This window comes from Lactuca saligna, chromosome 5 (assembly GCF_052625555.1).
Source record: "Lactuca saligna cultivar CGN05327 chromosome 5, ASM5262555v1, whole genome shotgun sequence".
In the NCBI taxonomy this organism is placed as follows: Eukaryota; Viridiplantae; Streptophyta; class Magnoliopsida; order Asterales; family Asteraceae; genus Lactuca; species Lactuca saligna.
The window spans coordinates 272,290,127-272,309,496 of record NC_136421.1 but is presented as its reverse complement, the minus strand read 5'-3'; the positions used below and the strand labels follow the sequence as shown (position 1 = coordinate 272,309,496).

Sequence of the window (19,370 nt, the reverse complement as noted above, 5' to 3'; positions counted from 1 at the left end):
GGAATAATGATACTTATAAGGTTAAATTGTATTTTGCAGCCAAATTGTAACGCCTCATTCCTGGTATGCAATTATTTAAGTTATTATAGTTCTAGTTGAGCTACTCGACGAGTTGGTAGCCCTAACTCGTCGAGTAGATGGCAAAAAGGACGCGAGATTTAAAGAGTCTACTCGGCGAGTCCAAGCATAAACTCGACTAGTAGGTCTGCCATAGGGAAACCCTATTTTCGGGGTCTTGCACCCTATTTAAGCATCATATTTAGCCTCCCTTCCAGTTTTATCACCTCTTAACCCTAATCAATCTTATGCATTCTTGAGCCATTCTTCCTTGTATTTGTGTGGTTTGAAGCTAGGAGAACGAAGGCAAAGAGTGAAGACATCAAAGGAGGGCAGAAGATCTCGAGTTCTTGGGTCATCTTAGACTAGTTAAAGGTAAAAAGCTAATACCTTGGTTTCTATTTGAGTTTCATACAAGTATTTCCTCACTCGAGTATCAGCAGTTAGTTATACGAGGTGAGTTTCCCTTCAGTAGGAACGAGTCTAAGGCACTTATGACTTTTGATGGTTTATGGTTTTAATAATGAATTGAAAACGAAATTTTTGGGTCATATTTTTGGGATGTTTCACAAATAGAAGACATTTTGAAGAAAATGGACTAAAAGCGTCAAAGAATGGAACCCTGGAGGATGAAGACTTGAAAGAATAAAAATCCAGCAAAAACACGCTCTCATGACGTGAGTATTAAAGGCTCACAGCGTGAGTTGGGACATTCCAGAAGATAAACATCGCGGATCAGGAATCCTTGTCGAACACGGATATCTACTGAACTCACGACGTGAGACTTACTTGCTTGATTTGATATTAGATTACTTTAACTTCTTATTCTGTGTAGTTAGTGACCATTAATTGCATGAATTCGAATGCCTAATCACATATTTCTCATTTGTCGCTCTAATGCTCCAGCGTACCGGGAGCAATGGGGTATGCCTAATCATAAATGATTGTATAGTAGAGAGGTATAATCATATAGGATTATACATGTTTATATGTATATGCCTAATCATAATTGATTATACATATATGTCTCTGTTCACAGATTGAGTAATCATAAATGATTATGACAGTCGGTGGCAGAAAAGATGGTTGTGACAGAGGTGGCGGTGGTATAAGTAACTGAGGTGACAGTGGTGGGGTCGGCTAGTGTCATGGGTGGTGGTGGTGGTGGTGGCGGTGGCGGTTATGGTGGTGGAGGAGAAAGGAATGGGTGGCGTTGTATAATCATTTATGATTATACCAGGCCTGCCACGCCGGTACGTCGGAAGGTTAGAGCGGCATATGTGAAATACATAGTTGAGATTGAATTTCAAGATCTCTATTTTATTTTTAATGTCAACAGAACCTATATATATATATATATATATATATATATATATATATATATATATATATATATATATATATATACACACACGCATTAAAGTTGTAAAATAGTATAAGGTTTGATTTTAGAATTATTAAAAGTGTAAGGGCATTTAATGTAACTTGGAAAGTAACTTCTTTGTGAATTTGTATAACACCGATACAAATTTAATATAAATATATTAAAAATGGTCAAATTTAGTAACTGTCGTATATCATTCAATCAATCCATTCGTGTATTTGGAAGTGAATCACTGAATTGGTGCATTTAGAATTCCCCCAATATTATTTGTCATGTCATAAAGAATGTTAAACCCAAGTTATAAACTTGATATTAATTGGTTGATGGGATGTTGCTGGATTATAAAGTGTTGAAGTTCAAATTTGAATCACCTCTAAACATATACAGTAAAGTAACTGAATTTCTTATGATTCCAATCAATTCCATATCTCAGAATTTATTACTAACGAATCAGTAACGGTCAAATTCATACAAATTTGATTCATCATTAATTTCAAGTTAATTACACACAAAAATTCAAGAGTATTTCTTCTTCATTTTGAGCCAACTATATACACAAAAACATCGTCTCTTTGTTTAAGCCACAACAATGTCTAATAATCAAGGCCATGGAGAATCCAGACATAATCAAGGCCATGGAGAATCCAGACAAAATCAAAATGCACCTAAGCAAGAGTTGCAACCACACCCAGTAATGGAGCAACTTTCTGGTGTTCAGTATTGTGTTAATAGTCCACCTCCATGGAGTCAGTAATCATTCTCTTCTTGTAAATTTTTACAATTCTACACATTCAAAAAAGATAGCTGATAATTCTTGTATATATCTTTTGCAAATGTAGAGGAAGCAGTGTTATTGGGGTTCCAACATTACGTTTTGTCTTTGGGTACTAATGTGTTGATATCAACCATGACAGTTTCTCAAATGGGTGGTGACAATGTAAGTAATTAGTTACAAGTATCCATTTATATCTGATTATCAATTATGAAACATTACATTCAATGAAGAAATTACAAGTTTGAATCTTGTTGAATGAATCGATCCAGGCTGAGAAAGCCAGGGTGATTCAAACGCTGCTTTTTCTTTCAGGATTCAACACATTAACGCAAACCATGTTTGGAACTCGATTGCCATCTGTTGTTGGTGGATCACATGCGTTTTTAGTCCCTGTAATCTCCATAATTCATGCTAAAAGATATCGTATGTATCAAGAACCTCATCAGGTACCTACATCATCTTATCAAACATATTGACTGTTTTTTTTCCCTTCTTCTTCTTCTTCAATTCTAATGGTTTAATTTATTTGGTGTGTTGGAAAAAGAGATTTGCACAGACCATGAGAGGAATACAAGGTGCTCTTGTCATCGCCTCAGCTTTCCAGATGATTCTTGGATTCCTTGGTTTGTGGAGAAACGTTGTAAAGTAAAGTGTTTGATGTTAATTACTCAATTTACTTATTGTATGTTTGTTTATATTAACTATATATGTGTTATGTGTGTATAGGTATCTTAGCCCTCTTTCGGTTGTTCCTCTTGTTACTTTCACTGGACTTGGCCTTTATCATCTTGCTTTTCCCATGGTAAGATCCATTTCTAGTTCTAAAAAAGATAATAATTGGGATGAAAGAAAAAGAAAGAAAATAACTTTTTTTTTTTATTTTACTTTTTCTTGTTGTTTTAGTTGGGAAAATGCATAGAAATCGGGCTTGGGGAGTTGGTGTTGATAGTCCTCATCTCACAGGCAAGTTCTAGTTCTGGAGAAATCACTGATAATATTTAGTTATTAATATAAAGAAAGTGAAACTAACTTTGTATATATGCATGATCATTTATTGACTTTTTGTAGTATCTTCCTCCATATATGACCTCCAAGAAGCCAATATGTGATCGGTTTGTGGTGTTGTTTTCTGTGTCGATTGCATGGACATGTGCTGGAATCTTGACATGGAGTGGTGCATACAACAAATCTACAGACACTTTAAACACTTGTCGAACAGATCATTCTGGACTCATACATGGAGCTCCTTGGTATACTTTTATTCAAAACTTGCGTTGTAGTTCTTAGTGATGTTATTGTTATAAATGACTAACTAGTAACTACACAGGATCTATGTTCCTTATCCATTTCAATGGGGTACTCCTACTTTTGATGTTGGTGAAGTTATCACCATGATAGTTGCTTCTTTCGTCTCTTCCATTGAGGTTTAATTAAATTCTAGATCTCCTCTACCTATGTCTTTAATTTATTATATTTTTTAATTTCCTAAATGCATGCATTGGAAAAATTAATCTTTTTCTTCATGTGTAGTCAACAGGGTCGTTTAGTGCATCAGCAAGATATGGAAGCGCCACTCCTGTCCCACCTTCTGTTTTGAGCCGTGGTATTGGCTGGCTGGTATATATACGCATTACAAATTTAATTGAGATTAAAATAAAACTAAAATAAAAAAATAGATAAATAACACATTTTTTTGTTGTTGTTAGGGAGTAGGGACTTTCATCGGTGGCATGTGTGGAAATGTTACTGGATTTGCTGCATCCATGTAATGACAACAACTTAATGATCTTGTGAACTTTCATATTAACAATATTTAGCCATTTTTACCTTTTATGAAGCACAAAATCCCATGATTTGTAGTGAAAATTCTGGTGCATTGGCTTTAACTAGAGTTGGGAGTCGACGTGTGATTCAAATATCAGCTGCTTTTATGATCTTCTTCTCAGTCTTTGGTATCCCCACCTTCTTTCCTTTCATCAAAATTTGCTCTCAGACTAATTAACTGATCATTGTTTTAATGTTTTCCATTCAACAGGAAAGTTTGGAGCTTTTTTTGCTTCAATACCTTTACCAATCTTTTCAGCTTTATACTGTATCTTGCTTGGTTGTGTATGTATGTCCCACTTCCTAATTCATCACTACCATACATTTTCATATCCAATTAATTAATACAAGTTATTGTTAAATTTGAATGCAGCTTCAGTAGGTCTAGGACACTTGCAGTTCTGTAATCTCAACAGTTTCAGGACCAAAATCATATTAGGCCTTTCTTTCTCCCTTGGACTTTCACTTCCACAGTTCTTTCGAGAACATTGGGTCTCCAATCATGGCCCCATGCACACCCATGCAAAATGGGTATGTTTGACTTCATATCTTTTACATAGGCCAATCAGTATCAGTATCAGTATCAGTTAACAGTGCATATAATTTGGTTTGCAGTTTGACAACATGGTGTCGGTGGTGTTGATGTCACATGCAAGTGTTGCAGTGATGATTGCAGTGATATTGGACTGCACGATTACTCATGGGAAAAACGAGAATGGGAAAGAATGGTGGGAGAAGTTTGCAGTGTATGGAAAAGATGTTCGAAGTGATGAGTTTTATAAACTTCCATGGAAACTTAACAAGTTATTCCCAGCGTTATAATTCATATGTTTCTAATGTTAGATGAATTTTGGCAATATGACCCTTTTTTTTATCCTTTCCCACGATATGAATCAAATTCAATTTCTTCATTGTCCAATTTTCTTTCAAAAAAATTATAACTCAACACTACTATATACGCCCAAAAGTCTTGTTGAAGTTACATATCCATGACATATAAATATGACACCTTGATGAAAAAGAAAACTAAAAACTAAAACATGAAATATGAAGTAGTCCCAATAGGAGAAAGACATGAAGGTTTGTTTGTTTGTACATATGATGTTTGACATGAAGAGTGTTAGAAAGAAGCTGAGGTTGTTCTTCTGAGTTGATACTTTGGTTCAGGAGGAGGTACACATGGCAAAACGTTCTCTGCCTCCTGCAAACAGATATTAAAATAATCAACAAAAAAAAATTCGCACATATTCATGATTTTGATTAAATTCTAGTTTTCTTTTCTTAAAAAAAAGAGATACCTGCTCTCTTCTCAGTCTTTCATTTTCCTCTTCCAAACGTGAAACTTTGTTCTCCAGTTCATGGGTATAAGCCTATCCAAGTTTATACAACTTTCTTATAACATGATAGTATTTCTAGGATTAAAAATAAATATAAATTTGGAAAACATACCTGTTTTCTTGCTCGTGAACGTGCAGCAGATTCCCTGTTCTTGATCATTCTTTTTTGCCTTCTTTCCACAGTCTTCTCCATCACATCTCCAGATGCAACTCTTTTCTTGCCAGGAATTTGTGTATCAGAAAGAGTGGCCATCAATGGAGACATTGTCATCTGAGTCTCGGAATAAGCAGTCTCCATAGGAAGTGGCTGCTGAACTTGATGATGACCTGGAATAAACACATGTTGTGGCTGCTGTTGAATTGGCTGGATCTGATACTGCTGCATCCATTGTGCTTGTTGTGGATTGATATTTTGTTGGGGCAATGGAATTGATTCAACTCCTGCAACAGAAACAGGATTCTTCTTCTTCTTCTCGTGAGAAGATTCTGCAACAATCCCTGCTTTGGCCAAGAAATCCTCCAGTGTCATCTCACCAAGAGTTGGTTGTTTCTCTCGTGTAGTTTTCCCTTCAAGATTGTTATCATTACTAACGCTACTATGAGTAGTAGTACTCTTCTTCTTTTGGATATCTTGCCATAACTCATCAACAGTTTTCTTGCTAAGATCTGGCATGGATGATGTGTGTTGATGTACAGGACCTTGATTAGATTCAGCTTCAGCACTCCAAACATTCTTGAGAAGCTCATCGAGATTCATACTACTCAAAGGTTTCCCTAAATCCCCTAATTGTTGTTGAACCTCATCCAATGTTAGGTTATACAAAGGGCCTTGTTTTGACAATCCGTCGGATTTAGGATGTTGGGTTCCACCATTTCCACCACCACCACCATGCGATCCCATGGTTCGAGTCCCCATAGATAAAACCCTAACCTATATACACTAATCAATTTCTTCGAAGAGATGAATTTCAAATTCCGAAATGGAAAAATCGATCCCTTTTCCTCTAAACAATCGAAATCCGCGACTCCTTACCTGCGATTGAAAATTCGAAAGAGAAACAACTCAAATCTGTATGATTTGTTAGCGGAATTCGAACTAAAGTTCATGAATTCTATTCGACCTTCCTAATTCAAGATAATCGGCGTTGAATGAGGAATTGATGATACAAACCGGATTGGAGGAAAAACTAACCAGAGATGCAAAATTTTGAAAAGGGGGAAGAATCATGGGGCTGGTAAGATGGATTTAGGCTCTTCTTCCATGCAGCAGAAGCAGCAGCAACATATGTTCACCATTTTCTTCCATAACAAAACATTTATTCCAGAGAAATCAGCAATCTTAGAACACAAGTGATCAATTATATACTCTAATGTAATAAAATAACCCAAATTCAATCATACTCCCGTTAAATAAATAAATAAATAGAAAATTACATAAAAACCCATAAGTGCTTTTAAAAATTACAGTTTTACACTAAATCATTTTTATACCTAATTTGGAAGTTTTCAAGATTTGTTGCATGCATCCGTCATTTAGCAGAATTCACCATTCTCAGCGGTTACCAAGCTGATGTGACATCAAACGTGTCATGTTAAAAACATTTTTACCCCCGTTTAGCAACGTTATGTCTTGAGAAGCCAAAAAAACCAACTTTGCGTACCTCAATGGAGCTGGAAACCTTGGCCTTTTGCAAGTAATTATTAACGTAAAATGGGGTTTAAGAGGAAATGAAGGCTTACAGGGTGGTATAGTTTCAAGAGTGAGACAAAAAGTTGGGTAATTGAAGGTGTTGGTTGAAGAAATACGTGCACATGTATATTATTTTGTCATGTAAGATAGAATTTTTTGTTCTTTCATAATGTTGTTGGTTGATTGTTGGTGTTAATAACGTTTGTTTGGACCGAAAAAACTGATCGGAATCGGTACGGTTGGTACCGCATAAGGTATGTCGGTCTGGTTATCAGTTATGCATTTGACTCTTATTGAGTTATCAGGAAAACAAAGTTCGATATTACCAAGCGATTCCAAATAACAGAAACCTGTAGTGCAACAATTTGTATTCTGTTTCTCTCATGCTTCTATTCATAGTTGTAAAATGTCTCTATACCTATTTCACATTAAAAGAATATGTTCATGCCCTCCCTTTTGTCTTTTTTTTCCAATCAGTTTAATGATGATGTGTATTTTAATGACAATATCATAGTTCGTCTACAACGTAGCTTAGAAGAAACATAGGTTGCAAAGTGCAACAAAAACAATGAAGTGATGTTGAACAAGTTTAGATTTTTAAACACGCCTAGGATTTTGATTTTAATCATATGACGTGTTCTCTCTAATTGTCTCTAATTGTCTATGTAATCATAAATGCAAGCTATAGTAACCATCATGGAACTTCCCAAAAACCGAGATAAAATTTTCATTTTTAAAATCCAACCAAAAACCACAATTGTTTACAAAACATTGTTTCCAAAGATAATAATCACATATCAGAGTGTCCCAAAATCAAATATCATAAATCAGGAGGATATGCTTAATTACGTCTTTGCTTTCCCCTGATCATGTACTTGAAACATAAAACTTAAAATGTAAGTCAAAACTTACTGACTTCCCCCAAAATATCACACAACAAAACATATACAAAACACATACTAGGTCCACAACCTCCTGGTTGGATTACCCCCGGCCCACAACCTTCCGGTTAGAATGTTCAAGTTTGTTGGCTTACAGCACAAAGTAATGCATCCTCAACCCAACCACACTATGTCGACATATACAACACATAACATATAACCAACAAACATATAATCATATAGATCTTCCAGTATAACACATACTCAACATAACATCAATCTGGTATACCAGGATACATAATCCAGTGGGTCGGTATTGGTGTCATCGATCCACAAGTACAGTGAGGTGAAAATTCACCTCACAGTCTAACGAAATAGTTAAACAACACATCGCTCTGAATACAACTCTACCAATCACCTTTACAACAAACAGTAACCAAACCTTAGACTACAACTCAAAATACCCAAAATACCCCTAGGTCAAAGTCAAAGGTCAAAAAGTCAACCGAGTTGACTCAGGCTGAGTACGCCTAGCGTACTCAGCATGTACGCTTAGCGTACACACAATCTAGGATATGGAGGCTTAATGGGGTACGTGTAGGCGCGCATCGTACTCAAAAGTACGCCCAACATACTCTTCTACCAACCTTTCCTTCTAATAAGAGCTTAATATAATAAGTCTTTTCGTTCCAAAACCCATATCTAGTCCCAAATAGTGTTCTAAACCATAAAGTTTGCAACTTTATGATCTTGCATGGCTATTAAGTGCCCAAACCTTAAAACCCTATCTTCTTAACCCAATAAGACATTATAACCTTTGCATGGAAGGACTAGAAGGGCCAAGATCACATTTCTATCACTCTAGGCACTCTAAAACGTCCAAAAGGACAACACATTTGGTCTAGAGTAGCTCATACTCAAATAAACCAAGGGTATGTGGCTAAAAGCCACAAAACTCTATAACCACCACGATCTAATGAAACAACCAACAAGTTCAGAGCTTTATACCTTTACACAAAGCTTGAGGGCAAGATGCTTTTGGATCCAAAGAGGTCTTGAGCTTCTAAGGTGAATCCACTTCCTTCTTCCACTTTCAAGAACACCAAAAACATACTCCAATGCTCAAAATGCTCACAAAGGTGGATAAGGGTTTGCAATATACGAAATGGTGCTGGAGGCTGATGGGGGAAGGAGTCTGGGGAGTTAATGATGCTTAAATAGGGTCCAAAACCTAAAAACTAGGTTTTGGCCTTCGGCCACATACGCCTATGTACAAGGCTAAAAGGCGTCATCCTCATTAATCCACCATGGGACTAATTTTGCAATAACTTTCATGCATAAGGGTCCAAAATGTAATTTTCCAGGATTATGAATGTCACAATTCTCCCCCACTTGAATCAGACTCGAAGTCCGCTGCCGCGAATACCTCAGGGTTGTAACATACGGATTTCCAGGTATCATAATTTAAATATTTGTTTTTGAGATGAGAAGAGGGACTCGACGAGTTGACGCCTAAACTCGTCGAGTAGGATCGCGACTGATGACTCGGATTAATGAATGGACTCGACGAGTCGGAGAGTCGACTCGACGAGTCCGTGTTGTTGGCAGAAACCCTAAATCTTTGGGCCTGAGCCCTATTTAAAGGCACTTATGGCCTTCAATTACGGCTACCTTTCCAGAAGAGAGAACCCTAGCGAGTTTGAGTGTGTAGAGTGAGAGGAAGAGCTATCTTGAGCTATTTGGTGTGATTTTGCAAAGGAGGAGAAGAGTTCCAGCAAGAAGGACCAGAGGAGGTTGTTGTTCTAAGTTAGTCAAGCAAGGAGCTTAATTCTGAGGTACCAAATCGAACCCCTCTTCTTCCCTATTGTGTAGATTCCATTTTTGGGGTTAGGGCTTAAATCGCTTCATTTTTGGGATCTTGAATGCATCAAATCCCTCTTCCTAGTTGTGTTGTAGATCTGGACCTTTCTAGGTCCAGAGAGCCAGAGAGTATAAAGCTTTAGTCGAGTAATCATAGGGTTTTGAAGGTAGGAAGCATTAATGGGGTTTCTATGGTATATAATGCAAGATACACCATGCATGGACACCAAGTTCAGGCCTTTACGTGATTTTTGGGTGTTAGAAGGTCGGATCTATAAGTTAGAGAAACAGATCTGACCTCAGAAATTCGTTTGAGCATTGTCATGGAGGAAACTTGTCGATCCATGAGAGGACTCGACGAGTCAAATCGTGTTGTTCAGCGATTCGTGATCAGTGGTACCCCGTCGAGTAAAAGGTTAACTCGATGAGTCGAGGCCTTAGGAGGATTCAGAGGACACACATGAACTCGTCGAGTCACCCAAGTGCACTCGAAAAGTCTGGTCAAAGTTGGACCGTTGACTGGAGTTGACTTTCGTTGACTTTTAGGGTTTGGTCAACATTTGGACATTTGGACCATTGGAGGGGTAAAATGGTATTTTCCACTTCTGAGAGATTATCGGAAGGGATTAGTCTAGCTTATGAGAATCGTTGTTAATTGGAGATAAATTACTTTATGTGATTAGGCGGAGGCTAGATCAGTATTTCGAGTTCGAGACTTTCCGAGATTACCCGAGGTGAGTCTTCTCACTATACTTTACCTAGAATGGTAACTATGTGTGACCGGAAGGTCTTATGTATTTGTATGAGTTATGTGACTAATGTGAGATGTTTACTGTGATATGTATATGCTGAATTAATTGGGTCAGAAGGCAAACAGAGTTGGGGCCGGAAGGTCTACCAAAGCTGTGGGACCGGAAGGTCCCACTAAGACACATTTACCGGAAGTTCATGTGATGTTATAGCCTTGAAAGGCTAATACGTGAATGTAGTATTTTGGGGAACTCAATAAGCATTTATGCTTACCGTGTTATGTGATTTGTGTTTCAGGTACTAGCGAGGATCGTGAGAAGGCGTCGACATGATTTGTACACACTGGAAGAGGATTTTGTAATTGAGATTATGGGATATGTTTTACTGTGATAACATTCGATACACTTGATTTCTGAAATGATTTATATGAGATATGATATGTTTGAAAAATGAAAAATTGTTTTAAATTTTCACGTTGTTACAAGGGTAGTGCTCTCGCATCTCCATCTCGGGTTCCCAAGTCCATTCGGAACCCTTCTGATGCTGCCATTAGACCTTGACCAAAGATACCACCTTGTTGCGCAATGCCTTCGTCTTCTTATCCAAGATCGTCACTAGCCTCTCAACATAATTCAGGAGATCTTCAACGTGAATATCATCTAAGGGAACAACCGTTGAATCATCAGCCACACACTTCCAAAGCTAAGAAACATGGAAGGTGTTGTGAATCCAACTGGCTCCTCAAGAAAATCCAACCGATAAGCTACCCTGCCAACCCTGGCAATCACTCAAAATAGCTCAATATACATGGGCCCCAACTTTCCCCTCTTCCTGAAGCGTATTATACCTTTACAAGGTGATACTTTTAGTAGAACCATGTCGCCAACCTGAAATTCCAACTCGGATCGACGACAGTCGTCATAAACTCTTATGTCAACTTTGTGTTGTATGTAATCACTGTCTGATCTGTTGATTAAGAACCGTCGTCTGAAGAACCACCTTTGTTTTCCCCATGACCATGTGACCGACCTCTCCCCAACAGACCGGGGTACAGTATTTCCTCCCACAGAGAAGCTCAAACGGTGGCGCACGGATACTATAGTGATAGTTGTTGTATGAAAACTCAGTTAGGGACAGTTTAGAGTCCCGAATCCCATCGAAATAGGTCACACAGGCTCGTAACATATCCTCGACCGTTTGAATGGTTCTCTCTCTCTGGTCATCAGTCTGTGGATGATAAGAATTGCTAAAGTGCAACCTCGTACCCAGTTCTTCATGGAACCTCTGCCAACACTGAGAAGTGAACTGAACATCTCGATCAAATACAATTGAAATTGGAACACCGTGCCGAGCGACAATCTTGCGCACATAAACATCGGCCAATTTCTCGGCCGAGGAGATCTTTTGAATAGTTAGAAAATACGCACTCTTGGTCAAATGATCCACTATTACCCAAATCTCATCAAACCCCTTGGTCGTCTAAGGTAACTTGGTGATGAAATCCATGGTGATCTGTTCCCATTTCCACATGGGAACCTCCAAAGGTTGAAGGTTGTCATGCGGCCTATGGTACTCGGCCTTGACCATCCGACAGGTCAAACACCTCTCAACATACCAGGTTATCTCTCTCTTTATACACGACCATCAATAACTAAGTCGCAAATCCCAATACATCTTGGTGGCTCCAAGTTGTATCGAAAATGTAGACTTGTGTGCCTCCTCCAGCACCGTCTGTCTGATCCTACCATAATCCAGTACCCAAACCTGACTACACCGGGTCAACAATCCATGATTGTTAGTAGAAAACTCGTCGATCTCACTCCTAATCCACTCCTACTTCCAATTCTCCTTCTTGACTACCTAGGCCTGAGCCTCCCTACTTAAATCCAAAAGTGGAGAATCGATCGAAATCCTCATACATAAGCTCCTAACAGACCTAGCCGACTTGCAACTCAAAGCATCAGTGACCACATTCTCTTTCCTCGGGTGGTACAAAATTTCGCAGTCATAATCCTTAACTACACCTAGCCACCTACAATGTCTCATGTTCACATTCGGCTAATCCATGAGATATCTCAAATTCTTGTGATCCGTGTAGATGGAACATCGGACCCCACAAAGATAATGCTGCCAAATCTTGAGAGCAAACACCACTGCTCCCAACTTCAAATCATGTGTCGGATACTAAACCTCATGTGGCTTCAGTTGCCTATAAGCATACATAATAACCCTTCCTCGTTGCATAAGAAATTCCCCAAGACCAGTGATGGAAGCATCACAATAAACAACAAAATTCTCAACACCCTCAGGAAGGGTCAACATTGGGGCCTCACATAACTTTTTCCTCAGTGTCTCGAAGGTAACCTACTACTCAGGTCCCCCAACGGAAATCCACGCCCTTCCTCGTCAAACGAGTGATAGGCACAACAACCTTGGAGAAATCCTGAATAAATCTCCAATAATACCCTGCTAATCCCAAAAACCTCATAGTCTCCGAAGGAGACTTCGGAACCTCCCACAACATAACAGCCTCAATCTTAGTCGGGTCAGCCAGAATCTCGTTCTGGTTAACAAGGTGTCCTAAGAACTGGACCTCCTATAACCAAAACTCACACTTTGAGAACTTGGCATACAATCGTTCCCGCCTCAGAACTCCTAGTAGTTGTCGCATATGCTCCTCATGCCGCTCCCTGGTCTTGGAATAGACCAGGATATCATCAATAGAAATAATGACTGATTGATCGAGAATCATCCTGCACACTCGATTCATCAAATCCATAAATGTCATAGGCGCATTGGTGATCCCAAACGACATCACCACGAACTCGTAATGACCAAAACTAGTCTGAAATGATGTCTTCTCCACGTCATCGTCTCTAACCCTCATCTGATGATACCCTGAGCTAAAATCAATCTTGGAGAACCAAGATGTACCATGTAGTAGATCAAAGATATCATCAATTCGTAGAATTGGGTAACGGTTCTTCACCGTTAGCTTGTTTAACTCCCGATAATCAATACACATGCGATGAGTCCTATCATTCTTCTTCACAAACAAGATCAGTGCTCCCCATGGTGAACTGCTTGGTCTGATAAACTGCTTGCCCAACAGCTCCTAAAACTGAGAAGACAACTCATGCATCTCTGGTGGTTTCAATCGGTATGACGCCTTAGCAATCGGGGCCGCACCAGGGACCAAATCGATCCTAAACTCAACCTTCCTCTCAAGAGGCACACTGGTAAATTCCTACGGAAACACGTCAGAGAACTCTCTAACCACAGTCACATCTAAAACCTAAACCTCCTTCCCAACCCAGGTGTCAACCACATACGTAAGATAACCCATACACCCATGATGCAGTTGGTGTCGAGCCCAGGTAGCAGAACAAAAGGTCGATTTAATCCTTGTCCTTTCTCCATAAATAATCAGTTCTCCCCTAGTTGGGGTTCGAACTACGACCCGTTGACCCTCGCATGCAATAATCGTACCAAACCTGCTCAACCAGTCCATCCCTACTATCATGCACACATCCACCATAGAGATAGGGATTATATTAATTGGATAAGGCACCCCGAAAATCTCCAAGACACAAACCTGATAAATGCTCGATGTAAAAATCATGTGTTTGTTGGCGATAGAAACCCACAACAGACACTCCAACTCTCCAAGAGTCATAGAAAAACTCATACTTAAGGACTGATATACAAAAGACCGGCTCGCACCTAAGTCAAAAATCACAAGAGCAGGTAAGGAATTCACTAAGAAGGTACATAGAAGAATCATAAACACAAGCATACCATAAATAATCAACAAAATAATAAATGAAAACATACCAGTAATGACGTTTGGCGCCGTCGTAGCTTCCTCACTGTGAGCTGGAACGCACGACCTCGAGACCTCGAGGGCTCTACCCTGCCCTAGCATCCATCTGTGATCCTCAATTTATAAGTAGCGGGTGCCTTCACGGGTCTAGCAGTAAGCAAGAGACATTAGGCCTTCACATGGCCTACCTGCTCATAATGATAACAAATCCTGTAATTTTATAGAGAATGGATAAATAGTGACACGATTGAAGAATTTGAAAATAAGTGGAAAGTTATATGTGGTGAGTATAATTTGGAAAGTAATTGTTGGGTAAGTCAAATGTATAACCAACAGATACACTAAGCTAAATCCTTCTTAAAAGATATTTTTTTGTTGGTATGACAACAAGTGGGTGAAGTGAGAGTGTTAATTCATTTTTTGATGGATATGTGAATTCGAGGACCATGTTGAATGAATTTGTACTACAGTATGACAAAGCAGTTGAGTCTCGAAGGGCCGCCAAAGAAGATGAAGACTTCAAGACTATGAACTCGAGTGCAGTTCTATCTTCTATGCATCCGATCGAAGCAAAAGCAGGTGAGTGTTATACTAGAAAAAATTTTGGTAATTTTCAAAAATAATGGATGGAAACCACTAACAATTTAACTCATGAGACTTTAAGTAAATGTACAGAAGAAATCAAATATCAAGTGGGGAAATTGAACACTAATAAAACATATTGGTGAATTGTTAGCTTTCGGTCTTTGAATCAAGTAAATGTCACATGTTCTTGTGATAAGTTTGATACATATGGGATATTATGCAAGCATAGCCTACATGTGATGAAGAAGAGACATTTTGAGACACTTCTGAGTCACTATATTTTACCTAGGTGGACTATTAATGTAAGGTACAAGGTGGGTAATGGTAGCATCGGACTCGAGAAAATGGATAATGAAAATGGGGTTAATGTTTTCACTTTGTGGTGTGTTCGTTAAAATTTTACTAAATTAATTGAACAAGCAAGGGACTCCCCTATAGAGATTAAAAAACTCAACACTATGCTAATAAGTCTTTAAGATGATCAAGCGAATCGAAAAAAGATTAAAAATTTTTAGAATGCATCTCAAGGTTCTTATGTGGGAATTTCACAAGTCGATATCGTGTCTCGGTTATCCGTTAGGGATCCTCGTGCCAAAAAAACGAACATGTTCTTATTGCCATGGATTGGGTCATTATGCCACTAGTTGTTCCAAAAAGAAAGGTCGTTACCATACTATTAATTTTTCATGATTTTCCTAGTTTCATAATTATACTGATTATTTATTTAAATTTTCATGTATCGGATGAATCGTCGCAAGAGAAACAGTGATGGGATGATTTTCTTTTCAAGTTTTATAGTCTACTTCAGTTTTGGGACCTGTTTCAGAAGTTGCTTAGATCTTGCTTCATTTTTTATTTCCAGTTGTATAACCTAAATCATAACCTACTTCAGTTTTAGAGCCCATTTCATTTTTTTTTGAACCTGATTCGTTTTATAAGTTTTAAAACTTGTTTCAGTTCTGGAATAAATATTTTGAATGATGGATGTTGGTATTTTTGTCAATAACATAAGTACGGTTGGTGGTTGTCGAGGCCAACAAAATAAATACCCTAAATATTACTCACTAAAATAGTGTATAGTGGTAAAGGGATCATATCCACGGAAATTGGTTCAATTATATAACTCTATGATAATCTTGTTGTACAAATACTTGTAAAACTAAAATAAAATAAAATTTGGCGATTTTGATCTTTTGATATGTTTAAAAGAAAACTAGAATCACACTAAGATTTAAAAACACAATTCAACAAAAGCAAAGTTTGATGTAAAATCAATAAGATAAAGATGGTTGAGTTTGGACTTTCAATACTTGAACATTTAGCTAGATAATCATGAGAATACCAAGGTGCAATACTTGTGTTTATAATCTAACTTGGCTATAGCAATTTATACGCATAACTTGCCTCAACTCTTCTTTTGTATTAAAATGACTAGAGAAACTCATAGCATATTTCCTAAATCAAAGTCACAAAACTAATGAAGCATGTAATTTTGTGAAAATCAATTAGCATTAGGTTTTAAGAGTCCCCAAATCCAAAGATTAATCTATTGCTTTCATTACCACTATGGAGAAAATATTTTCTTAGTCTAAATGAAATGAAAACAAACATTTAAACTAATTGTTACTTGTTAAATTGAAGACACATTACTTAGCCAAGAATTTAACCAACAAAAAATAACATTCACATATCAATATTCATGACTAGAGATATATAAACATGAAGGAAGTTTTCATAGAAAATATAATCATAGATATTCGACACAAGTTCATGGAGTTCTTCAAAATAACCAAAACATTCAAGCAATTACATCCACGTCAACCAAATATGAGTCTAGCCAAGCATGGCCAAAATGAAAGAAATGCAAAGTAGATTAGTGATACCAAACATTGTTCAATATGCAAGTTGGAAGAAAAATTGCTCCAAGCTTCTAAATCTTCCAATCTTCTAGAGAGCAAAAGTGTTGTTCTTCAAAGTCTCTCTTTCTCTCTCTCTCTCTCTCTCTCTCTCTCTCTCTCTCTCTCTCTCTCTCTCTCCCCCCCCCCCCCGCTTTCTTCCTCAAAAAGTAGTAAATAGGTGTAAAAAATCGGATCTAAAAGTCCCCAAAAAGCATTCCACCAACCTTCCCAAAATAGAGTCAAAAAGTCAAAAATCCGGATTCTTCACAGTGCGATCCACGCGGACCATTTGTAAATCCACGCGGACCGCGTGGATTCTGGGCCATTTGGCCCATTTGATTGGCCTTCTAGTTTCTGATCCTTTATTTCTTGGTCTAGCCCACATGTAAAGGTTCTTTATAGCCTAATTATGTCTTCTTGGCTCTCCCAAGATGGGCCATTGCTTCCTTGATCTTGTATAGCTCAAAATTCTCTTCACATCATCATCATTCTTCATCTAAAATTAAGCCCAACTTGCTCCTTTGATTATGTTGACAACATGCCCAATCACACCAATTCAAGTCTACAAGCAAACTGCAAGCCTCCAAAAGTCCCGCACTTCTTCCATACCTCCAATGACAAATAATCTTCGATAAATCCTGCAAATAAGCTCAAAAGACTGGAAAGCACCAAATAAAGGAGAAAAATAACAAAAAGAGAAAATATGCATGAAAAATAACTAAAATGAGATGGAATGTACTAAAATAAACTATAAAAAGAAGTAAATAAAATGAAACTATCAACGGTGATATTATATGTCAAACGAATAAGTACGTTGATACTATATGTTAAAGTTATAAGTACATTGCTATTTTTGCTTTGCTTTTTTCTTTAAATAAGTGTCACAATACATACCTATGTAATAAAAAAATGTAACAAAACACATGAAGTACACAATACTATAGCCAAATCCAAAGAAAACTATGTTGTTATTTTTGCTTTGCAATTTCTTTTAAAGCAAGTGTGACAATACACATGAAGTAAAAAAGGGTCCTACCCAAACGTGCCAAATGAACAAATTCTCACTGGTATATGACTGGAAAAGGTTCCTACATAACCATACAGTTAAGTTCAAGATAGGTTGAGCGATGTACCTCAAGATCACCATCAATTCTTGGCTTTTTGTTCTGAAGACCAAGCCTATCTATTGAGATATAATACTTAATTGAGTTAGTTAAGGTAAGAATATTAGCAATAGTATGGTGGAGGTTGAATTAGTAAAAATTAGAACATACATGGTCATTAAGACACATGTGCAGGAGCAGGGGACATCTTGGTATTTGCAAATGGCCCACAAAACCAAGATATCTTACATATGCTACAAAGTTGGTAACAACACAACCACCGAGTGTTTACAGGGGATTAAGTGAATAAGTATAATGTAATTATCGGTAAAAAGTAGAAGTGTGCTACTATTATTGTAGAAATTATAAGGAAAAAAAAGTACAGTGTTGGAGGCCAGCCAGGAGGTGAAACACATAAGTACTTTGCTATTTTCAGTTGATTTTACAAGTACAAGTTCTTTACTTAGGCATTCTCACCAGATGCAACATCATTTGTCACTGTTTACATATACAGAAAGGTAAAAAATGTATTATTTTCCCACAAATAAAACTCAACAAATGATATTAAAATATACATATATGAGAGAAAATCACTTACAAACTTCCTTATTGAACAACATTAAGAAAGTGGAAAACAACAATTTCTTTCTCTGAGGCATTCTATCGAACAACATATATGCATTCCAACATCCAAAAACCTTAAATTACCTACTAACATTTAAAAATTTCCATACCTATTATCAAAAGTAATTTTTAAAATAATTGATTTTTATGCAATGATTTTCATGAAAAAAAATAGATAAACTTTTTGCGAACAATCATCAAATATCTAATATCCACACAAAAATAGAAAAAGATAAAATTATTGCTTCAAAGGCTTGTACATATTTTTACCTGGTAGACTAGTAATGCGATTTATAAAACATGGCAATTTCCAATGAAGAAAATAAGTAAGAATTAGAGCTATTCTTGACAGGAATCGTGAATTGTTGGATTTGCATATGACACTTCGCAATTGAGAGTTTACGGTGGAGGTTGAATCGATTTAAAAGATGTAGATTCATTTTGTTGAAATTTATGAAAATTTATACTTTCAACCATTTATATATTGTCGTTCAATTAAAAAGATGAAGAATCCAATTACATATATGATGATTTTTTTTCTTCGACTAACCAACATGATTGATTCCTAGAAGTGGGAAAATCATCCGATATCGAAAACAAATGAAACAATATATGATTATTAGGGATTTCAGTCGAGTGTTGCAATTAGCTCAAAACGACAACTTCGGGTGTTGCAATTAACTCATACCGAAAACAAATGAAACAATATATGATTATCAAGGAATTCACCTTCACCACTCACCATTCCACTAAACCTTTTGCCCCTACAATCATTCATA

At 37.3% G+C, this 19,370-nt stretch overlaps 2 protein-coding genes across 3 annotated transcripts; one reads left to right on the top strand and one right to left on the bottom strand.

Moving 5' to 3' along the window:
* The first annotated feature begins 2,079 nt into the window (after positions 1-2,079).
* LOC144997834 (putative nucleobase-ascorbate transporter 10) lies at positions 2,080-4,899 on the top strand. Its single transcript, XM_078957698.1, has 13 exons — positions 2,080-2,187; positions 2,281-2,378; positions 2,486-2,662; positions 2,761-2,861; positions 2,943-3,018; positions 3,120-3,179; positions 3,285-3,466; positions 3,544-3,640; positions 3,747-3,833; positions 3,923-3,981; positions 4,077-4,168; positions 4,414-4,571; positions 4,656-4,899. The coding sequence occupies exons 1-13, from the start codon at positions 2,136-2,138 to the stop codon at positions 4,860-4,862; spliced, it is 1,446 nt and encodes a 481-aa protein (XP_078813824.1). The 5' UTR covers positions 2,080-2,135; the 3' UTR covers positions 4,863-4,899.
* Positions 4,900-4,996: 97 nt separating this feature from the next.
* LOC145047845 (ABSCISIC ACID-INSENSITIVE 5-like protein 2) lies at positions 4,997-6,735 on the bottom strand. 2 transcript variants are annotated; one of them, XM_078996209.1, is made up of 4 exons: positions 6,570-6,735; positions 5,490-6,410; positions 5,339-5,410; positions 4,997-5,241 (listed from the first exon to the last, which is right to left on the bottom strand). In XM_078996209.1, the coding sequence occupies exons 2-4, from the start codon at positions 6,291-6,293 to the stop codon at positions 5,161-5,163; spliced, it is 957 nt and encodes a 318-aa protein (XP_078852335.1). In that variant the 5' UTR covers positions 6,294-6,410; positions 6,570-6,735; the 3' UTR covers positions 4,997-5,160. The 2 variants fall into 2 exon arrangements, with proteins under 2 accessions (XP_078852335.1, XP_078852336.1); XM_078996210.1 differs by having other exon boundaries at positions 5,490-6,735.
* Positions 6,736-19,370: the final 12,635 nt, after the last annotated feature.

Bases quoted from the DNA above. Each gene is read 5' to 3' on its own strand.
- LOC144997834 (XM_078957698.1), top strand. From the start codon at position 2,136: ATGGAGCAACTTTCTGGTGTTCAGTATTGTGTTAATAGTCCACCTCCA. The intron at 2,379-2,485 runs GTAAGTAATTAG...GAATCGATCCAG, and splicing joins CTCAAATGGGTGGTGACAAT to GCTGAGAAAGCCAGGGTGAT. The intron at 2,862-2,942 runs GTAAAGTGTTTG...ATGTGTGTATAG, and splicing joins TTGTGGAGAAACGTTGTAAA to GTATCTTAGCCCTCTTTCGG.
- LOC145047845 (XM_078996210.1), bottom strand. From the start codon at position 6,293: ATGGGGACTCGAACCATGGGATCGCATGGTGGTGGTGGTGGAAATGGT. The intron at 5,411-5,489 runs GTATGTTTTCCA...AAACTTGGATAG, and splicing joins GTTCACGAGCAAGAAAACAG to GCTTATACCCATGAACTGGA. The intron at 5,242-5,338 runs GTATCTCTTTTT...ATCTGTTTGCAG, and splicing joins AAAGACTGAGAAGAGAGCAG to GAGGCAGAGAACGTTTTGCC.